Consider the following 18965-nt stretch of genomic DNA (forward strand, 5'->3'; position numbering starts at 1 on the left):
AGTGCGTTGTTTGCTTCAAATGACATACAGCAGGGACCATCTGGTGTTACCCATTACCCAACCTTCTAGAGTATCAGTATAGCACTTCAGAGGCACTGTGTTGGCCTGACAGAATCTGTGAGATCACAGTCGTCTATGAAGTTATTATGTAGCTTCTGATGATACACTGAGGAGACTACTAACAATGTATTCCTCTGTTATACATAAGAATACAATATAATATAAAATAAAGGCTAACTACACCCCTTATGCTGTATATTATTCAGTGTGATGTGAGGTTCTCCTTTCACAAGGTAAGGAACAATGTGCCCCTTGCAAAGCCATCATCTGGGACAGACTGAATTATAGATTCTTTGGTATGAACAAAAGCAACTGGATATCTGTGGTAACAAAAACAAAACAAACAAACAAACAAAAACTTCTGGTCTTTCAACATGTAGAAATAACCACTATTTAAAGGGCTTACTGGACACAGATTACTTTCAATATCAAACCCATATTCACTTGATTTCTTTCTAAGCTACCTAAGATGATCTTGTTGCTATCCAGTTTCTTGTTTGTACAATGAATTTATTTATCAGTTTTGCAACCACAAAAAGAAGTAGAAAGATGTTGAAATGTATGAGTCCAGTAGTATACAATTGCAGTTATCACAGTCTCTTTCCGAGTAATCCATGAATGGAATTCTGAACACTGGAAGTAAGTGTAAACTCTCACCTTTTATATTTCAAAGCACAAATGAAACACCCTTTAGACAGACTGAATGAAGCAGCTGGGAGGGCTAAGGCTATTTCTAGCTCTAACACTAGCTAACTTAAATAACCTTGACCAAACCATTTTATCTGTATTTGTCTTACTTTCACCACGTGTGAAAATGAGGCAATGATGTTTATTCACCTTTTAAACGTTTTTAAAATCCACAGATTAAGGTCACCATTCAGATATACCCAAACACTACTTTTTAGAAGCTCACCCATAGGTAAACTCAATCTCTGGAGAAGTTAAAATTTTAAGCAAAATTACAAATTGCAATAAAGGTAATAAATTGCAAGTAACAGTTTCTCAGACTTAGAAGAACAGTTCAGTAAATACAGTAAAAATACATTTGTTTTCATAGGGATAAAAATTGGCTGCTTCTGGAAGTTAATACATGTCATATTACTGCAGAGAATCCCTGAAACCTTTTTTAAGCAGTTATATAAAACTTAACAGCAAGTAGATCACCCAAGCAGGCCCCACAGCCTACTGCAAGTATATGGCACAGGGTTCAGAGGTTACATGAGACCAACTTTCCTAGCCAAACAAGTAAAACCATAACACTTCCAGGCACTGAAACATTTTTCCTTGGACTTCAGCAGAAGCAGATGTGGGGCTGACTACACTCTGAACAAAAGCAGATATAGAAGAAAATGGCAGTAAAAAACATAAGATCAGTTTGCAATTTGTCCATAATCATCCTTTTGCCTGAACACTGGCTTTCCAGGATTACCCTCTTCATCTGAAGATCAGTGCAGATCTTCAAATAATTGGGAGCTCATTTCTTCATGTGTGCAAATCTTCATTTTACTTTGGGGTGTAAGTTCTGAGTCAGCATCGTTTATTTTTCTCCAAGCCTTCAGCTTGTGTTTTCTGTTTTTCTTCCTGGATGTGTCATAACAACTGAATTGTACCACCCCAGTAAAATGGTAAAGCCCAGCAGACATCTGCCAGTGACAAAATACTGTGCTCTCACTCTAATTCCCCACACATTCCACTCTTCACACAACTTTTCTCGCATCCTTTCAGTAAAGTGCTAGAGCCTAGTAAGCAATTTCTTTTCATTCTCCACAACATTCTGCCAACACTAACACAGAGATGAAGCAATAAATCAAAAGTTGCCTCAGAGAAGAGCCTACTTGCCTTGCATGTTCTTTTTCTAGCCAGTTTTTATCAATATTCCCAACAGGTTAATATCCCTGAAGTCAGTGACTTCCCTGTAGGTAGGCTATCTGTTAGTTTGAGGTCAACGCTGTGTTAATTATCTTTGGAGGTTTGTTGTTTTTTGTTTGTTGGTTGGTTTTTTAATTGCAAAGTAATTTTGATTTGGGAAAATCATTTCAGATATCTTTTAATCTTTTTGATTTAATAGAAACTGTTCAAAAGTTTCCAACATTTGTGAAAACAAGATTGATGGGATAAAAAAATACTTTAGTCTGAGTTTTGAAATCTCCATTTTTCATATATGAGTCACTACTGTGGTATATTTGTTTTAAAAAATCATTATGCATCAGAATTGCATGCACGAGAAACGGAGGTGAGGAAAAGTATCTACAGAAAAGCATTAAAAGCAAGGCAGAAAAAGTTTAATATCAAAAGAGGTAAAAATGATGGATCAGAAGAAAAAACGAATTAAGATAGAGGGGACTTTAAAAGTCGCTATTAAAACTCTGTATTTGGCAGCTACCTTACCTGAACTAGGACTTTGATTCTTTTGACGGTGAATCATGTTTGAACCAGGTTTCAAGGACAGTTCTCCTCTCACAAACGCACAGCACTTGCAATTGCATCCAGTTTTTCTTACAAGATCAGGGTTGGGCAGTGATTGCACCGTGTGTTAGCAATTGCATGTGGGTGGATAGCTATATAAGAATCAGCACTGCAGCCCTGGTTGGTGCAGACTGTGAAGCAGGCTGTGAAGGATCTCTTTAGAAGTACTCACACCAGTCCACCTAACCACGAAGTAGCCACATCTTGCTTAACTTCCATCTCAGCAAAGACCAAGAAAGAATGTTTAAGAGAAACTTCCCCTCAACAACCAGATGGGGAAAAGCCAGTATTGGAAGGCTGCTTCAGTTACAGCCGAAGTAAAAAAGAAATGACAGCAGCCATTCTAAGAAACAGAAGAGTTGCCAGATGACAACTTCTGTCACGTGGCAGGTATAAAAGCAATAATTGTGGCAAATTAACTCTTTGGAAAATTGAACTGTTAGATACTTACACCAGACTGATAACTATTTATATCTATCTCTACTGATAAGGCTCGGAACCTTGGAAGCCTGAACTTTTCACTACATGGAAACAAAAGGGCTAAATAATAAGACAGCCATACAGTTAAGAGAAGAAGGGATTAATTTTTCACAGGCGCTTTCTTCTACTGTTATTGTCAGAAATTATCCAATTGTTTTCTTTCTCCCATGCTTTAAAAGAAGAAAAACAAAAACCTATCAAAGATCTACAATGCAAAACACCTGGAACTCAGACATTTGGGTTTGGTTAAATTTTAACAAATTTAAGGCAAAGATTAATATTAGAAAGTGTCAGGTGATCCAAAATTTAGGTGTTGCTGCCTGCTCCAGCAATTAGTGCCACTGTCAATGTTATGGTGCCAAACAGTCATAATTTATGCGTGTGATTAACAGACTTTTGGTTTTGCTGCTCAGTTGTTTATAGTGTTGTGGGATATTGAGTTTGCTTTTGTAAAAGTATTTAATTTTCAGACACTTACATACACTGTGCAATAAGGCAGTATGAATTGTTCTTTAGGGATTGGGCTGCCCCTCACTGATTCAAGCTTGAGCTTTACCAGATGCCATATCCAGAAGAGCTAATCCTCATTTTTTCTTCTACGACATTAGCTAAGTATGATTTTTACATAATTGTACCAGAGTACTGAGACAATAATGAACGAATGGCCCATGTAGAACTCTGGAAATATTTCAGCAATGTTTTTGAGGCAGTGAATCAAAATGTGTCTGAGTGAGATATGGGACATGGTGCAACAATGCTTAGATTCTTTGGAACATAAGGAAAGAGCAAGTATTCTATCAGAGATATTTTATCATTCATTTTTTCATTCATTCAGCCAGTATGGTGTCTAATGTGAGAATTTAGAATGTGAAATAATAAATTAAGAACATCTGTTCTACTAGGAAACAAATGTATTACTCAATAATTACTACCAGTTTCAACACTGAAATGTTAACAGTACATATGATTTTTTAAAGACTTCACTTTCTTTACAGAGTACTGGTCTGAAACACTGTAGGTACTTGCCAGATGTGGTACAGTGGAAGAGTTAATACTATTAACAGGGAGCGTGTTTATCCTTAGATCACCCCTCTCCTGTTCTCTCAAACCAAGGTGAAATGATTTCTGAATTTCCTAATGATCTTGCAAGATAAACACTGAAAGTTATTAGATCTAGAAATAATTATATTAAAGAGAGCATTATATTTTTTAATTCTGGTGCTGAGAACATAAACCTTTCCTAAGTCCTACTTATCAGTACAATGACGTCATCCTGGAGTAGGGAGTAGGATAATCTTCCTTGTTGCTGCGTTACTGAAGAATGGCAAGGAGTTCAGATAAATATCCCGCTCACTGTCTGCATATTTCCTTACAGCCAGTCCTCACTTTTACACCGTACAGAACAAACTGTAGATTTTTAAGAGCCATGTATTGTTTTCAGTATTTCTGATATCTTTTCTCTCTGCAGTACAACAACATGTTCCAAGCATTTTTCAGTGCTTCCTCTCTGCTCTTTGCCTTCACTCCACCAGCTGTCACTCCAGTGACATTTCCAAAGCATGAAGCTAACAAAGAGCAGGGTAGAGCTTAACTGCTTAAGCTGTACAGATCAGTAGCAGTATTTTAAAATATCAACAGAACTCTGTGTATCAAGAGCAATTTCTATATCATTACTTGAATAGACAACAGTGTTTATTTACCACACAAGCAGTTGCACAGAATATGTTTTGGTTACTTTAGAAACCAAAAAAAGGTTACTGAACCATAGTACACAGACATTTCATGACTCTCTACTAGTATGTTTAATTTAAATTAGAAATTAAGAAAACCTAGCCTGATCAATACTAAGAAATTTCTGCACAGACAATTAAGAAGATATCACTAATGTGGAATGGAGGCCAAAGTACAGAGTATAGGAAAGATATTAGAGAAGTGTTACTTCCTGATTTGCACATATTCTCCGTGAAAGTAATTTTCAAATTGTAGAATCTATATTTACAGGTCATGACCTGAAATTCCACCCTGAAATGGAATTATCACAGGGGGGTGCCTTCCTATAACAACTAAACTTTCTTTTCACTTCTTGATTTTTAATTGAGCCACTGCAGTCCAAGATCCAAATACTGACAGGAAACCTACTGCAGTGTGCAAGGAGAGTAGTATTTCCTTCAGTCTGTAAAATATGGGTCCCACTACTGTGTCATGGCACACAGAAGCAATGATTAGGTGTGGTTGGTGGCCACCAAAGGGCTCAAAGCTTGCCAGAGTAACAAGGATGCCATGCTCACCACCAGGCCCTGCCCACTCACAAGGCTGCACCTGATGCTGCCAGCCACCAGCACTCCTACAAGGTGCCCTGGCTGGAAGGCACAGTGGGTGTGATAGCTCCTGGCTATTAACAGTGAAGTAGCAAAGGGATTGTTTCAGGTTTTCAGTAGATCTTCACATCAAGAAGAATATCTAAAATGCTTTTAAAAGACAGAAAGCCTTTTTGGAGACCCTCTGTACTAGGATAAATTTTAGCTCTTACATGTTGGTCACACAAATCTTCTGGAGGTCTTATCAGTTTGCTCTGTAGTAGAAGTAAAATTCAGGACACTACAGTGCTCAGAACTATTGGCTAGAGACTCTTAAAGGGAGCTTATAAGCAGGGAGGATATAAACTTTTTACAGAAGTAGATAGAGGTGGGACAGGGGGAAAAGTTCTAAACTAAAAGAGTGATTTAGATGAGATGTCAGGGTAAAATGTGTCATTGGCATTGGCACAGGCTTCCCAGAGAAGATGTGGGTGCCCCATTCCTGGAGGTGCTCAGGGACAGGTTGGTTATGGCCCTGGACAGCCTGAGCTGGGGTGTGGCAGCTCTGCCCACATCAGGAGACTTGAAATGGGTGGGCTTTGAGGTCCCTTCCAACTCAAGGCATTCTGTGATTCTATGATACCTCCTCATTACAACAGTTCCTGCTCTCTATCCTTTATTTAATAGAAATAATTTCAATAGATGTCACCAAAGAGGGCATTTCAAATAATAATAGAATCACAGAATGTTCTGGATTGAAAAGGACCACAATGATCATCTAGTTTAAACCCCCTGCTATGTGCAGGGTCACCAGCCACTGGACCAGCATAGCTGCTAGTCGCATACACAAAGAAAGACAAACAAATAATCTCATACAGGTCAATACTATGCAACTATTTCCCTCATCAAACTTTGGTTTATGCTTTGCATCACTAAGATTAAGAAAAAACAGCAAAGATGTTGTTTATGTTGATTGTTTTTTATCATCACTAATTCTAAACAAGATATATGTTAAATGTATCTGGTCCACAAATAAATAAATAAATAAATACATAAATAAATTGCACTTAAGTTCTATAGAGAAAACTGTATACAACAGTTTATTTCTTTGCTTTTAATCTTTAGAGTGATCACAGTTGACTAGATGGAAAGTAAAAACAATTATAAAGTTTAAATTGATAACAGCTTACTTAATGACATGCTGTCTAAGTGCTAGAGGCATAAACAAATGATACCTAGAATGCTGGAATGAATTTAGGAAATTCATTAGAAAAGTTATTAAGTGACATAAAAAGAAGACAAGAAGTATTGTAGGAGAAGCATATGCAAATGACAGATGAGGATAGATTGCAAATAATTAAGCAAAATCACAAGAGATGTAATTTAGATAATCATGTAGAAACTTAGAAGAGAAAACAGACTCATTTTAGGCAAACCGACTTTATTTCACTTCCTATTATGACTTTATTCTGGATGCTAACCTGAAACTTTTCTGAATTTCACAAAGGAGGAGATTGAGTTCTGCAGAATTAGTGTCATCCTGGCTAAGGCCCTTCAGCTGGAAACCTCACAGAATCAGCCACTCTCACTGAACTTGCTGAACTTCTCCAACCAGGCTGCACAGCCTCCTTGGTTTATTTCGGCACCTCCTTTTTTGGCTAGCAAAAAGGAGTTCAGAGGAATGAAAAATGAAAAACAAGGGGAAAAAATTAATCCAACTTTCCCAAACCACAGAAAACTTTCATTTGGTATACATTTTGACCAAAGTTTCAGTGAGAGCAATGATCACATTTCATCCAAAAATTACTCTGAATGGAAGGAACTCTGAGCAGTTTTGATACACAACAACTGAAAGAGAAACACTATGCTGTCAGAATCTGCATCCTCACTCTTGAGTATATAAATGCTAAAAGTGCAGAAGATTGCATATATAATCACAAAATTGAATTTGATTATTCCACTTTATTATGAAATTTGGGTGCACAAGGATTAAGTTACTTTGAATATGTTGTAAAAAATACTTTCAAACTCTTCAACTGTGATAGTTGAAAATGACTTAATATCTCCTGGACATTAGCCCATTCCTTTAGTTGTATGAAATTATAAAGAAAAGCAAAAAAATGCATTACGAGGAGTACAGCTTTTTGGTGTGAAACTGTTGGTTTTTAGCTATTTAATTTGATTAAGTATATCAATAACAGATCTAATTTTAGGATTATCTGCAATGCACTACATAAGAGCAGTTATATGAAAAATTTAGTGATCTTATTAAGACAAATTCTGGATACCTACAGGGTATGCCCAAAGACCACTTTCCTGTCTACAGCTTGACTCTTAATGTCAACTTTGAATACTAGATTATTAATTTCAAATACAACTAATAGCTTGCAACTGTAGAACAGGTAAAGGGTCACAACAATAATATTTGAAAAGACATGAATACTTCTGTCTATGTCCAAGAAATATCTTCAGACACAACTCAGAATCTACACCCTCAGAGAATCAAAAACTTTTTTAAAAATCTTTCCAGTTTTGAGATTTATTATTGTTTCAAGGACATGCTGGTGTTGAAGGCATGAGATTTAGAAATGATTGTGATTTATAATGACCAATACAGAGACTGAGGAATTCTTTAGAAATAGACTTCAAAAGAATTACTTGGTTTTTTGTTCTGTTCTGCGAGACTACCAAATGAGCCTTCCAATGGCCAAGTATGTTCAAGACAAGTAGGTGGGGTGTTTTTCATTTTTCCAGAATGTCGTTTTTGTTTTTTGTTTCTTGTTTCTTTTTTTCCATAAACAGTACAGCTCCTGAGCAGAAATATGTTCAGCCTAATGAAGAGGATCTCATGGTGTACAAAGCCACTGGCCATGTTGAGAAGAATGATCTTGTAGACACAGCTTGCTAAGTTTACACATTAGTCTACCAAAAAGATAAATTAAGAAGTCTACATCATCATAAGCATATGTACTCATCTGTCTTGTTTTCTTACGAAATTGATTCCTCTGTTTAAATGCTTGTGGATGCACAAAGTTGTGGCTCAAAAGAAATCAGTGAGATTTTAAAAGCAGAGTGTGGAATTTATAAGCTAGATCAGTTCAAGAAGGAATTAGGGTCAAAATTTGAGTCTTTACAGAATAAAACATCAGTGTTACCACAGCCTTTTTATACTGATAATATTCCAATTTAACCCTGAGAACAAGGAGCGGGAAAAAAAAGGACAACATGACAGCCAAATAAGAGAAGCACCAAAGAAACATCTTTACCTGATGCTGAGGTTTCAATCATTAATCAAGTTTAAACTAGTTGGAAAGGAAATGGTAAAAGAATTCTTAGTACTTAGAAAAAAAGAAGAAAAAAACAAAACAAAACAAACAAACAAAAAAACCTCTTTAAATGGAAATGAACTTTTAAAAACTTTGAACTTCCCTGAAATGGCCATAGAAACTTAGCAAATGAGAACTTTAAAACATTTTCTTGGAAAACTGCAATCTCTTTTAGAAATTGTGACTGGAGAGGTCATTGTCAACCTTGTATAAGTAGGTTTACTACATATTTGCTTCATATGTATCTTTATTGCCTATAAACACCGCCATCTTCAATGGTCCCGCAGAAAACACAGTCTTAGTGTATTTCTTCCTGCATTGTGTACGTGTTACTTTGATTACCTACAGTCTGTAAGTCTGTGGTAAGAAGGTGGGCTGGGTGGTCAAGGTGACTTATTGTTCACTACAAGCTTCTTGTCCCTGTCACTGGAACTTATCTTCCCACTCCTCTTGCAGTATTAAATCACTAAGGAATGGAGAGAACTAGTGCATGTTAAAGGTGAATCAAGCATAGAATAATATTTTAGCTAGATTTAACCAGATTTTATTTCCAGATGCAATTTACTGTCCCTTTCTCACTCCAGTGACTTCATCCTCACTCCCTAATTGCTATGTAATTAGCTGGAAAGTTTCACTTTTTCTTTTATCTTGTTAGACAAACTTAGCAGGAGCATCATGACCTCAAAGGAATGTTTGCTTTCAAGATTAGATTTTCGTATGCCCTACTGACTTAAAGTTAATGGAAGACAGGTACATGGTTAAGATATTGACCAAATGTGCTTATGCTGATGTAAGTTCGGTTTCTATCATTGTCACAGCCTTCTGTTCTGCAAATAACTGATAGATGGACCACACAAATATTATTGAAACTAAGCAGCATCTTCCTCTGCAAAGAGCTCGCTTAATTTAGGATTAAGTACTGTTTAACAGCAGCGAAGATGAAAGAATCTGACTTTAAATTTTTCTGTCGAAATTCCCCTTCAGAATGCAGAGGTTAATTTGTCCAGGTCATCAGAAATTTTCCAAATCAATATCAACAAATAAAACTACATCAGTAGCTCAGAAGCAACAGACAATAAAAAATAAAATTCCTGGAAAATATTTAACATTTAAAATATTGTTTGTAAGAAAGATATATACTGGACTTCAATTGAAAGCATTAATGTATTTTACTGTTGCTTAATTTTTAAACATAATGTGTTTCTGACTTCTAAAGAAATGTTAAATAGTAGAGACTATGAACAAAAACTATTGCACAGGTGCAAGGCTGAATCTTGTTCATTTCTTATTCCCAATTACTGCATAGAACAGTATACAAGGTTGGATGCTTGCTGACAAAGCCCTTGGCATCATCTTATTAATCAGAGCCTATAGCTCTGTAACACACTGTGAACTGTGTTAGACAAATACAAACCTAGTTTGAGAAGTGAGTCATGACCTTTCTGATATCTTCTTTCTTCCTCCTTTCTATTGTCACATTTGTTTCTAATAAGGGAAGGAAACTTGCTGACATCTTTCTCTATAATAGGTTGGATGACAGTGGTCTGCTTCTAATTGCTTACACTCTTTAAGAACTGCTGCCAGTTGGTAGCATATGATAATAGTTGCACACATGGATAGTGTGAAAGACGTGAGATAGATGTTTAGTCTCATTGTTATGCAACAGCCACTCAAACCTTGTGCCTCTAACTAGATAACACAGAAATAAGAGTACTTTGATTGTCATTTGTTATTTGCTTTCAATTCGCAGAATACATCTGAGAAAGAGTACCTTGATAAAATCCTGATTACACACTGCAAGACATTGCATTTCTTGTTGTGCAATCAGAGGCACTAATTCTGAGAAGCAGTCAATCTGTTCCATATTGTACATCAATATCCTTTTGTTCTTACCTCCTTCAATGAATCACATTACATCCACTACCTGCAATTCTTTCCAGATGCCACAAAGATAGTATTTACTCACTAAACTGCAAGGTTGGAAGGCAAATCAAATGATCATTCATTATCAGCCTGATGCTGAGCCCACTGAGAGCAATGGAAGTTTTAAAATTGATTTTAATGGATTTTGGATTAGGTTCTACATAAGTAGCTTCAAGCACGTGATTCATTATCCTGGAGAAGGTAAAAGATTTCCTAATGACATCAGTGGTGCTAGGATTTCACCCAGTTTTGTTTTTTGCATTTTTATTCATTTAGAAATTCAAAATAAATTAGAGTTTTACATTGGCTATGGGGTAACAAGGGTAGGGAGTTCATAACATGATTTATCATTCCCCTACTAGGCTCAAGGGTAAGCAGTTGTTAATTACTGTGAGAGCATATACAAGAAAAGAAAAGAATGTGTGCTCATTACAGATGGACGACAGTATTACCATTGTTCTCCAGGCTGCATTATAGTGGGAAATATCCAAATGTAACAATGACCTCCTGATTTCTAATTGTCCTAAACCTTGATAAACCTGCCCCTGCTTGCAAGAGTGAATTTCTGTCCGGCAAAGCATTTCCCTTGCCAGAGTATATAGATATTTGGCAGCATCTTGCACTTTCCAGCCCTGGAATCTGATGTAAGCTTGTAAATTGTGCTTGGTTGGCAACAATTTCGCCCTCCAGAGCACTGAACTGGTGTAAAATAATACATTATACTGTTTCCCACTCTTTCTGTCCTTTTTTTTTTTTTTTTCTTTTTTTTTTTTTTTCTTTTCCCTCAAAAGAATTCTAAATTCTAAAATTTCTGCTTTGTATTCCAGTGCAATTTTCACAACACTGTAGGTCTTTCTCTTTACACACTGCATCTGGCTTAGCAGCTACCGTGTGAAGTATAATGACTCTATGGCTCTATCACATGCTTTGTACCCTTAACGGTCTCTGAAGCAGCAGTTCTATGAAGAGAACAGAGTATAATTGCTTAATATGTGTGAGTGAAGATTGCTACAACTGCTGTACTTGGGAAATAAGCTTAGGGATGGATATATATACACATAATTTTAAAAATATTGAAGAACAAAATTGCTCCTGAAAGCATCTTTCCAGAGGAGGGGAAAAAAAACATTCTTCAACAGTGTGGCAGACTAGCTGATAATCATAGAGAGATAAATTAAGATCACTTTTTGGATAAATCTACATTTGTTGGCTAACCAACTTCACTGAAGTGAAAGAATTCTTTTATTATCCACTTGAAATGTTAAATGGTTCTCTCTTTTTGTTGTTGTTTTGGTTTTTTTTTTTCCCCTAACATGAATTTCTAAATGTTGATTACTCAGAGAAAATTCTCCAAGAAGTCAAAGTCTAGTAGATTTCTCTTATAGGAGAGTGTTAATTTAGCACCTATGCTTTCGCTGTCCTAACCAACTAGTATTTTAAATGGCAGTGTTGCTGAAAAGCAAAGACCATCTTGCCTTAGACTGAGTAATTAATACAATCCAGTATTCTACAAAGCAGTAACTCTCATGCAGTATCTCAATATTAACAAATGCACATGCTTTCATAAAGTTTCACTTGTGCATACTGATAAAGCTTATCCTCTATTCTCATGCATATTAAATTAGACTTCAGAGCTAGATCATCCATTCATTGAAAATTTATAAATGCTAATATATGCTCATTTTGATGAACACAAACAAAAATCAGCCTAAGCATAATTATTTTTTGGCACTAACAAAACATTGAAGGAAAGTGGAAGCTAAATATTAAATACTGTAGCTTCAAAATGCATGCAAAATATTTACATGAAAATCAGAATGCCTACTTTGCAAAATTTAAATCATAAGGTACTTCTGCTAAGGGACTTCAGGAAAGGTCACAGCATTTGTTTTTTGCTTGTGTATTAGTTTGTGTATATGTTTCACTAGTTCATAGAAGTATCAAAATACAGACATTTCCTGCTGATTGAACACTAACTTATAATTTTCCAGATTCTGATTAGGAATTCCTCAGTGCTCCCAGGAAGTATTATTGATATAATACTGAACCATTTGTCTAAGATTCTCAGATGAAAAGCAATATCAACAATCTCTCATTTTGCATATGCATTTATTTTTAATACATAAAAGAACATTGACCAAGAGGTATGGAGATGCATAATTAAATAGTAGACTGGGTGGTATGCTTTTTAGAACAAATATGGGTCATCATATTTGATCATTAAAATGGAAATAAATGAGAATGGCTTTGTAGTCCACCTGCAATGCATATTTTGTGATTTAGGACAAATCACTTGCAATGCAAATCATCTTACTTTACTTCAGTTATCTAGATGTTGCATGAATACCCTAAGAGTAGATCAGGTAGCTTTTTCTGTAGTCAAAGAAAGAACACCTTTCAGAGAACAGTTCATTTTGAATAACGTGCCCCAAACAGACTGTCACTCTTCAGACAAGGTGTGTCTGAAGAGTGATATTGACTGCCTTAAACTTGACCTCTAATTTTCAGATAAAGAAGTTAATTAAAATGAATCTGAGATTTATCTGCTGTGCCACAAAGAGGCAGAGAGGAAACAGAAGTCAAGAATGCTTCAACCATGAGCTCCCAGCCTTGATCTAGTGCAAAGGACATTCTTGTTCTGTTACTACATCACAGTACAGCAGTATAGACTCTCATCCTTATTTTTCAGGCTCAGAAAGATCTCTGTGGCTGAACTACTGCTCCATGGTATGCTTACATACATCCAGATAAACACTAATAAATGAGAAAAAAAAATTTTGTATCCTACCACTTTAAAGAAACACTCAAAAAAAGCAAAAAACTAAAAACAACAACAACAAAAACCAAAGCTGTTGTTGATGTTTCAAAATTGTACAAAACATGTTATCCTGGTATTTTATCAGAAACATTTCAAGTTTGTCAGGTCAAAAATACAACACAATATCACAGTCCACTAATATGTCAGTAGCTTTTTACATTACTTTAAATGCTGCAGTTATAGCTGAAAGTTGACTGTTAGTAAGTGAGAAACATAGTTCAGTGCTTTTCAGAGTTACGTTTTTTTCTGAATGACAGTCTAAAAACCACTCCTGAGTTCTACTGTTGGGCCTGAAAAGACACTGAAAGGTACTTCAAATGAAAAGTCATAGAAAACCTAAAAGACACATTACCCCAGTTCTTTCTGAAGTCCTTAAAAACTATTTTGTTTTGTTTTTTCTTTTTATTATAGGCTGTTTCTCATGTAATTTCCTCCTCTTAATGTTACAACAGTGGATTTTGATTCTCTAAGGAATGTCTAGTTAGTTTGACAATTGAAACTTTTGCAATCCACCTACACCAGTGATTCTAATGTTGAAACTGTCAGTAGAGCAGAAGCATCAATGAAATATTTAGGGTTTGGGAAACAAACAAACAAATCAAACATAAACAAGACCTACTGAATTACTACAGTGGCTTTGCATTGTTTCAAGGGAAGTGCTGTTAGTACAGAAGCCAGCTGTTGAACTATTGGAATTCTGCAACTTGGCCTGCTTTCAGTGAACTTCAGAATAGTGTGACTAAACTTTGTCTCTGCTTGTAGCACATGGAAAGAAACATTCACATATTTGGTACAGTAGATTAAATGAAAGCCAAAAATTCTATTAAGTAAACTTTGACCTACACAATATGAAATCTCTTTTGAGCCTAAAACTGACAAAAAAAAAAAAAAAAAAAAAAAAAAAAAAAAAAAGAGAGAGAGAGAGAGAAAAGGAAAGAAACCTCCAAGGAAATCAGTGTACATCAGCAAAAAGGAATGCCCAGCATTGTTACAAGTCCACAGGCAGCACTTTACTTTGAAGGTTGACTAAATATAAGAAACTTCTTGCTGGAGGGCAGCACTGAAATTATGTCAGAAATATGAGAAAAAAATGAGATGGGTGCCCAGTATACTCACACAGCAGGATCAGTCAGTATTTTAAGACAATATCATCAAAAATTAAGGAACAGAATACTGATATAAAGTGTACAGAACTCCGAACTATTTATTTATTCATATGGATTTTAGTTTACAGCTTAAGTTTTCCATTAAATCAGTCATAATGCAGAAGGGCATTTGGGCATGTGCTCAGTGTTGAGTAAGTGCTTTACTACAATTTACTGTGCAGGAGCTTGAACATTGGCTTAGATCTAAGTACATCTTTTGATAATGATTATCTAATTCTGCTGTCCTTTCAGAAGAATCACAGAGTTATAGAATCATAAAGGTTGGAAAAGACCTCTAAGTTCATCCAGTCACTCATTCCCACCATGCCCACTAACCACGTCCCACAGTTCAACATCCACATGGCTCTTGAGCACCTCCGGGGACGGTAAATCCACAACAGCATCAACACACTTTCGGAGAAGAAACTTTTCTTGATATCCAAACTTTCCTCGTGCAATAGAAGGCCATTGTCTGCTGTTCTATCACTATTACTTGGGAGAACATGTCAATCCCCACCTCACCATAACCTCATTTCAGGTTGTTATACAGAGCTATAAGGTCTCCCCTGAGCCTCTTCTCCACACTGACCTACTCCAGTTCCCTCAGACACTCTAAGACTTGTGCACCAGATACTTAGCAGCTCCATTGTCCTTCTCTCAACATGCTCCAGGACTTCAGTGTCTTTCTTGCTGTGAAGGCCCCCAAACTGTACACAGTACCTGAGATTCAGCTTCACCAGTGCCAAGTGCAGGGGGACAATCACCTCCCTTGTCCTGCTGAATATAATGTGGGCCAAATACTAATAAGACCTGCAGAAGTGATCACAACTCCTTGCAATTCTTCATCTCATCCTTATCCATAATAACATTATGTATTGCAGCACTTAAAGGACAATAATGATTTCAAATTTCTTAATTTTTAATTAATGTAAGCATTAGGTATTGCTCAAAAGTAGAGCCCAGAACTATAATGTTGAAAATAATCAATTTTTCCTATTCTTATCTATTATGCTGCCTAATCTTCTGAACAGCAGTGAAGGTGATACCAGTTTCAATTTCATACAAAGTTACACATTTCACAATCAAAATAATACTGATAAATTGTCAGATTGCTAGATATCCCATTGCGCTAAAAGATAATTGAGGAAAGAATGTATTGAATTATATAATTATTGAATTATATAATTGAGCTAAATTTAAAATTTCAAAACAAAAGCTATGTTTTATGCTCAATTTGGACAAACTGGAAAGAATTATGGATTGATAAAATGGATAAAGGACTTTAAAAAGCAATTCACCTCTATCAACCAGTTCTTTGGCTTGTTTTATCACAACAAAGTTAAAAGTTAACATTGTTAAACAACAATATGTTTTTGCAAATTTCTGAGAACATTTACTTGATTATTTCCTTTATAACATTTTCGTGTAGAAATGGAACCCATAAAAATGCCACTATTAGCCATTAGTCATTATTGGAAGAACATTCTGATCAAAATTTTCCACTAAGGAAAACTACCCTATTAAATGCTCTACCAAATAAATAACTGGCTTCAACAAAGAAAAAAGACATTTGCTTTGCTAAACAACTTTACAAGTTCAAGGTACTGGAGGTCTTGTTTCTCATAGGAGGAAGATTTCAGGTATCAGCTTCTGTACATAACTTTTGGAAGTTCCTGGCAGAAATATTTCATCTTACTGACCTTAGATTATGTCACCTAGATATAATGATATCTAACTAGTATGAATGTCAAGAGGATCTCACATCTGTACACTTCTTAGAATAGCTAAATATCTCCTATTGGCTTGACAGATTTTTTTAACATGTAACTTACTTTGTAGATAGAAAGCTCATGATAAGCCAGCTGAAACCAACAAATAAATGGTTCCTCCTTATTTCTACTATTACCAGTAGCATTACAGGGTACAGAAGCCAATCTACATGCCTGTCAGCTCCTATTAAATACTACTCAAAGGAAAAATCCTGAAGGAAGTTTTTGAGTGTGCTTGCATACAAGACTGATATACTTAGAAAAGAATGTTTAACTAATCAACAGTTTGTACCTGCAGCTCAATTGGATCTATTAAGAAAAGGAACAGAACTTCATAGAATCACAGAATTTGCCCTTCTATGTTCTAAATTGGAGCAAGACAAAATATGGGAGAGCTCTGGATATCCAACACAGTAATGACACTCCAGATGCTATCATGACAGCTAAATTTTAAAAGTATTAGGCTTAGAGAATCTGATTAATAGGCTCCAGGAAAAAAAAAAAAAAAAATCCAGTGAAAAATTGTAACATAACTCAGTGAGTGAAAATAGTCTGGAAAAAAAAAAAAAATCCAACAACAAATCTTTATCTTCCTATTCATAATACTTTTCAGTGATACACAGAAAACAATGCACACTCACAAATCAAAACATTACCGTAACATACTCCTGGCATGCTATTCTGTTTAGTCTTATGAAACAAATAATTTTTAGCAGACAATGTACAGTATAGAGGCCCTCAGTGAATTGCAATCTACCAAGTAAGCATGTTTTTCTTTTTGTTTAATTTATAGTCCCTGGAAAAAAAGACATTTAAAAACCTATTGTCTGGGTTTAAAAAGCTCATGAGGATAGTTAGTTCTTAGCTGATTGTACTGCTGGCTAAAATATTAGACATACTTTACCACTAGAGGTCTTTTCATTTACGGATGTACTGAGGCCTCATGGGTTCTTCATCAGTAGACACGTGTTTTAATCACAGGGAACTGCAAAATGCAGTGTTGTCTTTAAATTGACAACTGCAGACCAGATATATGGATACTAACCTGGAATTTCTATATAGGAGATAAGAATTTCTCAGAGAGAAATGGATTTTTCATCTTTGTTGATATATCCTTCCCCTTTACTTAACTTCAGTAATTTCTAAAAGCTGAATTCCCTGCCAGACAGTGAATAACAGAGTTTTGGTCTCAGCGATACAACTGAAGAGGAAAAATATATTAAAAAAAGTAAAATGTTGAGCTGACTGAATTGAGTTACTTCATTTTTTTGGCTCTTTGTGTGATTTTCTTTCCTTTTTTTTCATTTTCTATTTTTTTTTTTTTTTTCCCCCATATTTTGGGTTTTTATCCAATGTGGATCGTCTCTACATGGAAACATTTAATGCTGAAAATGTCAAAACAAAACATTTAATCTCTTCAGAATTTTACTGTCTGAAACCAAAATCTACTGGAATTTAAAAATAGATGTAGTAAGACAACAATCATTCTGTTTCTTCACTGAATTTACTGTTCATTCATTTCTAGAGTCATAGAAGGGCAACTATGCATCCAACTGGGCTTTATCCAAAGAAGCCCTGGAAATAACGGGTCTGTAATCTTTGCATAATATGTCAGTGAAAACTCCAGTTAGTAAAGAAAGCATAATTCCTTGACAGTGTGAGAGTTCTGTGAATCAAAGTGTAACTCCTTACTGGAGATGAGTGAAAAATGTAGTAAAACATATTTTCTAGATATGCCCATTATAAACATAAAACATGGGAAAGACCATGTTAGTCCAGTTTTCCATTCTGTGCTTTACAGTATGAACTATCTGTCTTTACCTGCTCCATCAGCCACAATTCTATTCTTGCTGCATTTCATTAGTTACCGTGTTAGCTTATTGCCTCCTGCAAGTTTTTGGACTTGCAGATCTTATAACCTATGTACTTGTGTACAGTTTTCATTTCCCTTTTGAGCATACTCTAACTTCACACTGTGGCTTAATGTGGTCTTTCTCATTTGAAAATATTTGAAAGTACTGCACAGGCATTGTCTTTAAACATCAGCTACCTCTATCAATACAGTGACCAACTTCTGTATAAAAGCTAAAGGATACATCTCTTTTGCAAGTCCTCCAAATGCCTGGGTGTGGCTTCCTTCCTCTCCATTTTCAATGCCAAGATAATTCAAGAAAATATTTTTATAATAATTTTATAAGATGATACATGTTTGCTTAAATGCTTAAACAGCAACCACTCATAGACAGAGGTCAAAGCTGGCCATTTCCAGGAGTATCTTTGAAAGTGGTTATCTAAGGACATAGTCATAGATACCACTACCATAGGTAATTCAGGTAAAAATAATGCAACTTAATGTGATTGCTGCTGAGATCTTTGCACTTTCTTTCTAACGTGAAAACTTTCCATTTGTTTTGTATAGGTAAGCCTACAGGGTATGGATCCAGCAGTAGACGCTTACACCACAAGGGGATAGTGGATGAATGCTGCTTCCAGAGTTGTGACCTGAGGAGGTTGGAGATGTACTGTGCTCCAATAAAGCCACCTAAATCTGCACGCTCTGTACGTGCTCAGCGCCACACTGATATGCCAAAAGCACAAAAGGTAGGCCAGGCCAAAAGACAAAAATCTCTATTTTAGGAAAAGAAATTTATGACAAGGCTCGTAACTTAGCAAACAACTGA

The 18965-nt window shown here is 35.7% G+C and overlaps 1 protein-coding gene across 1 annotated transcript in view; it reads left to right on the plus strand.

Annotated features, from left to right (window-relative positions):
* The window catches only part of IGF1 (insulin like growth factor 1), a 51846-nt gene that overhangs the window by 19694 nt on the left and 13187 nt on the right, over positions 1-18965 (plus strand). Inside the window, exon 3 of the mRNA XM_072326435.1 lies at positions 18704-18885. Coding sequence (XP_072182536.1) covers positions 18704-18885 — 182 coding nt within the window. The remainder of the gene's footprint in view (positions 1-18703; positions 18886-18965) is intronic.

This window comes from Excalfactoria chinensis, chromosome 1 (genome assembly GCF_039878825.1).
Source record: "Excalfactoria chinensis isolate bCotChi1 chromosome 1, bCotChi1.hap2, whole genome shotgun sequence".
Taxonomy (NCBI): domain Eukaryota; kingdom Metazoa; phylum Chordata; class Aves; order Galliformes; family Phasianidae; genus Excalfactoria; species Excalfactoria chinensis.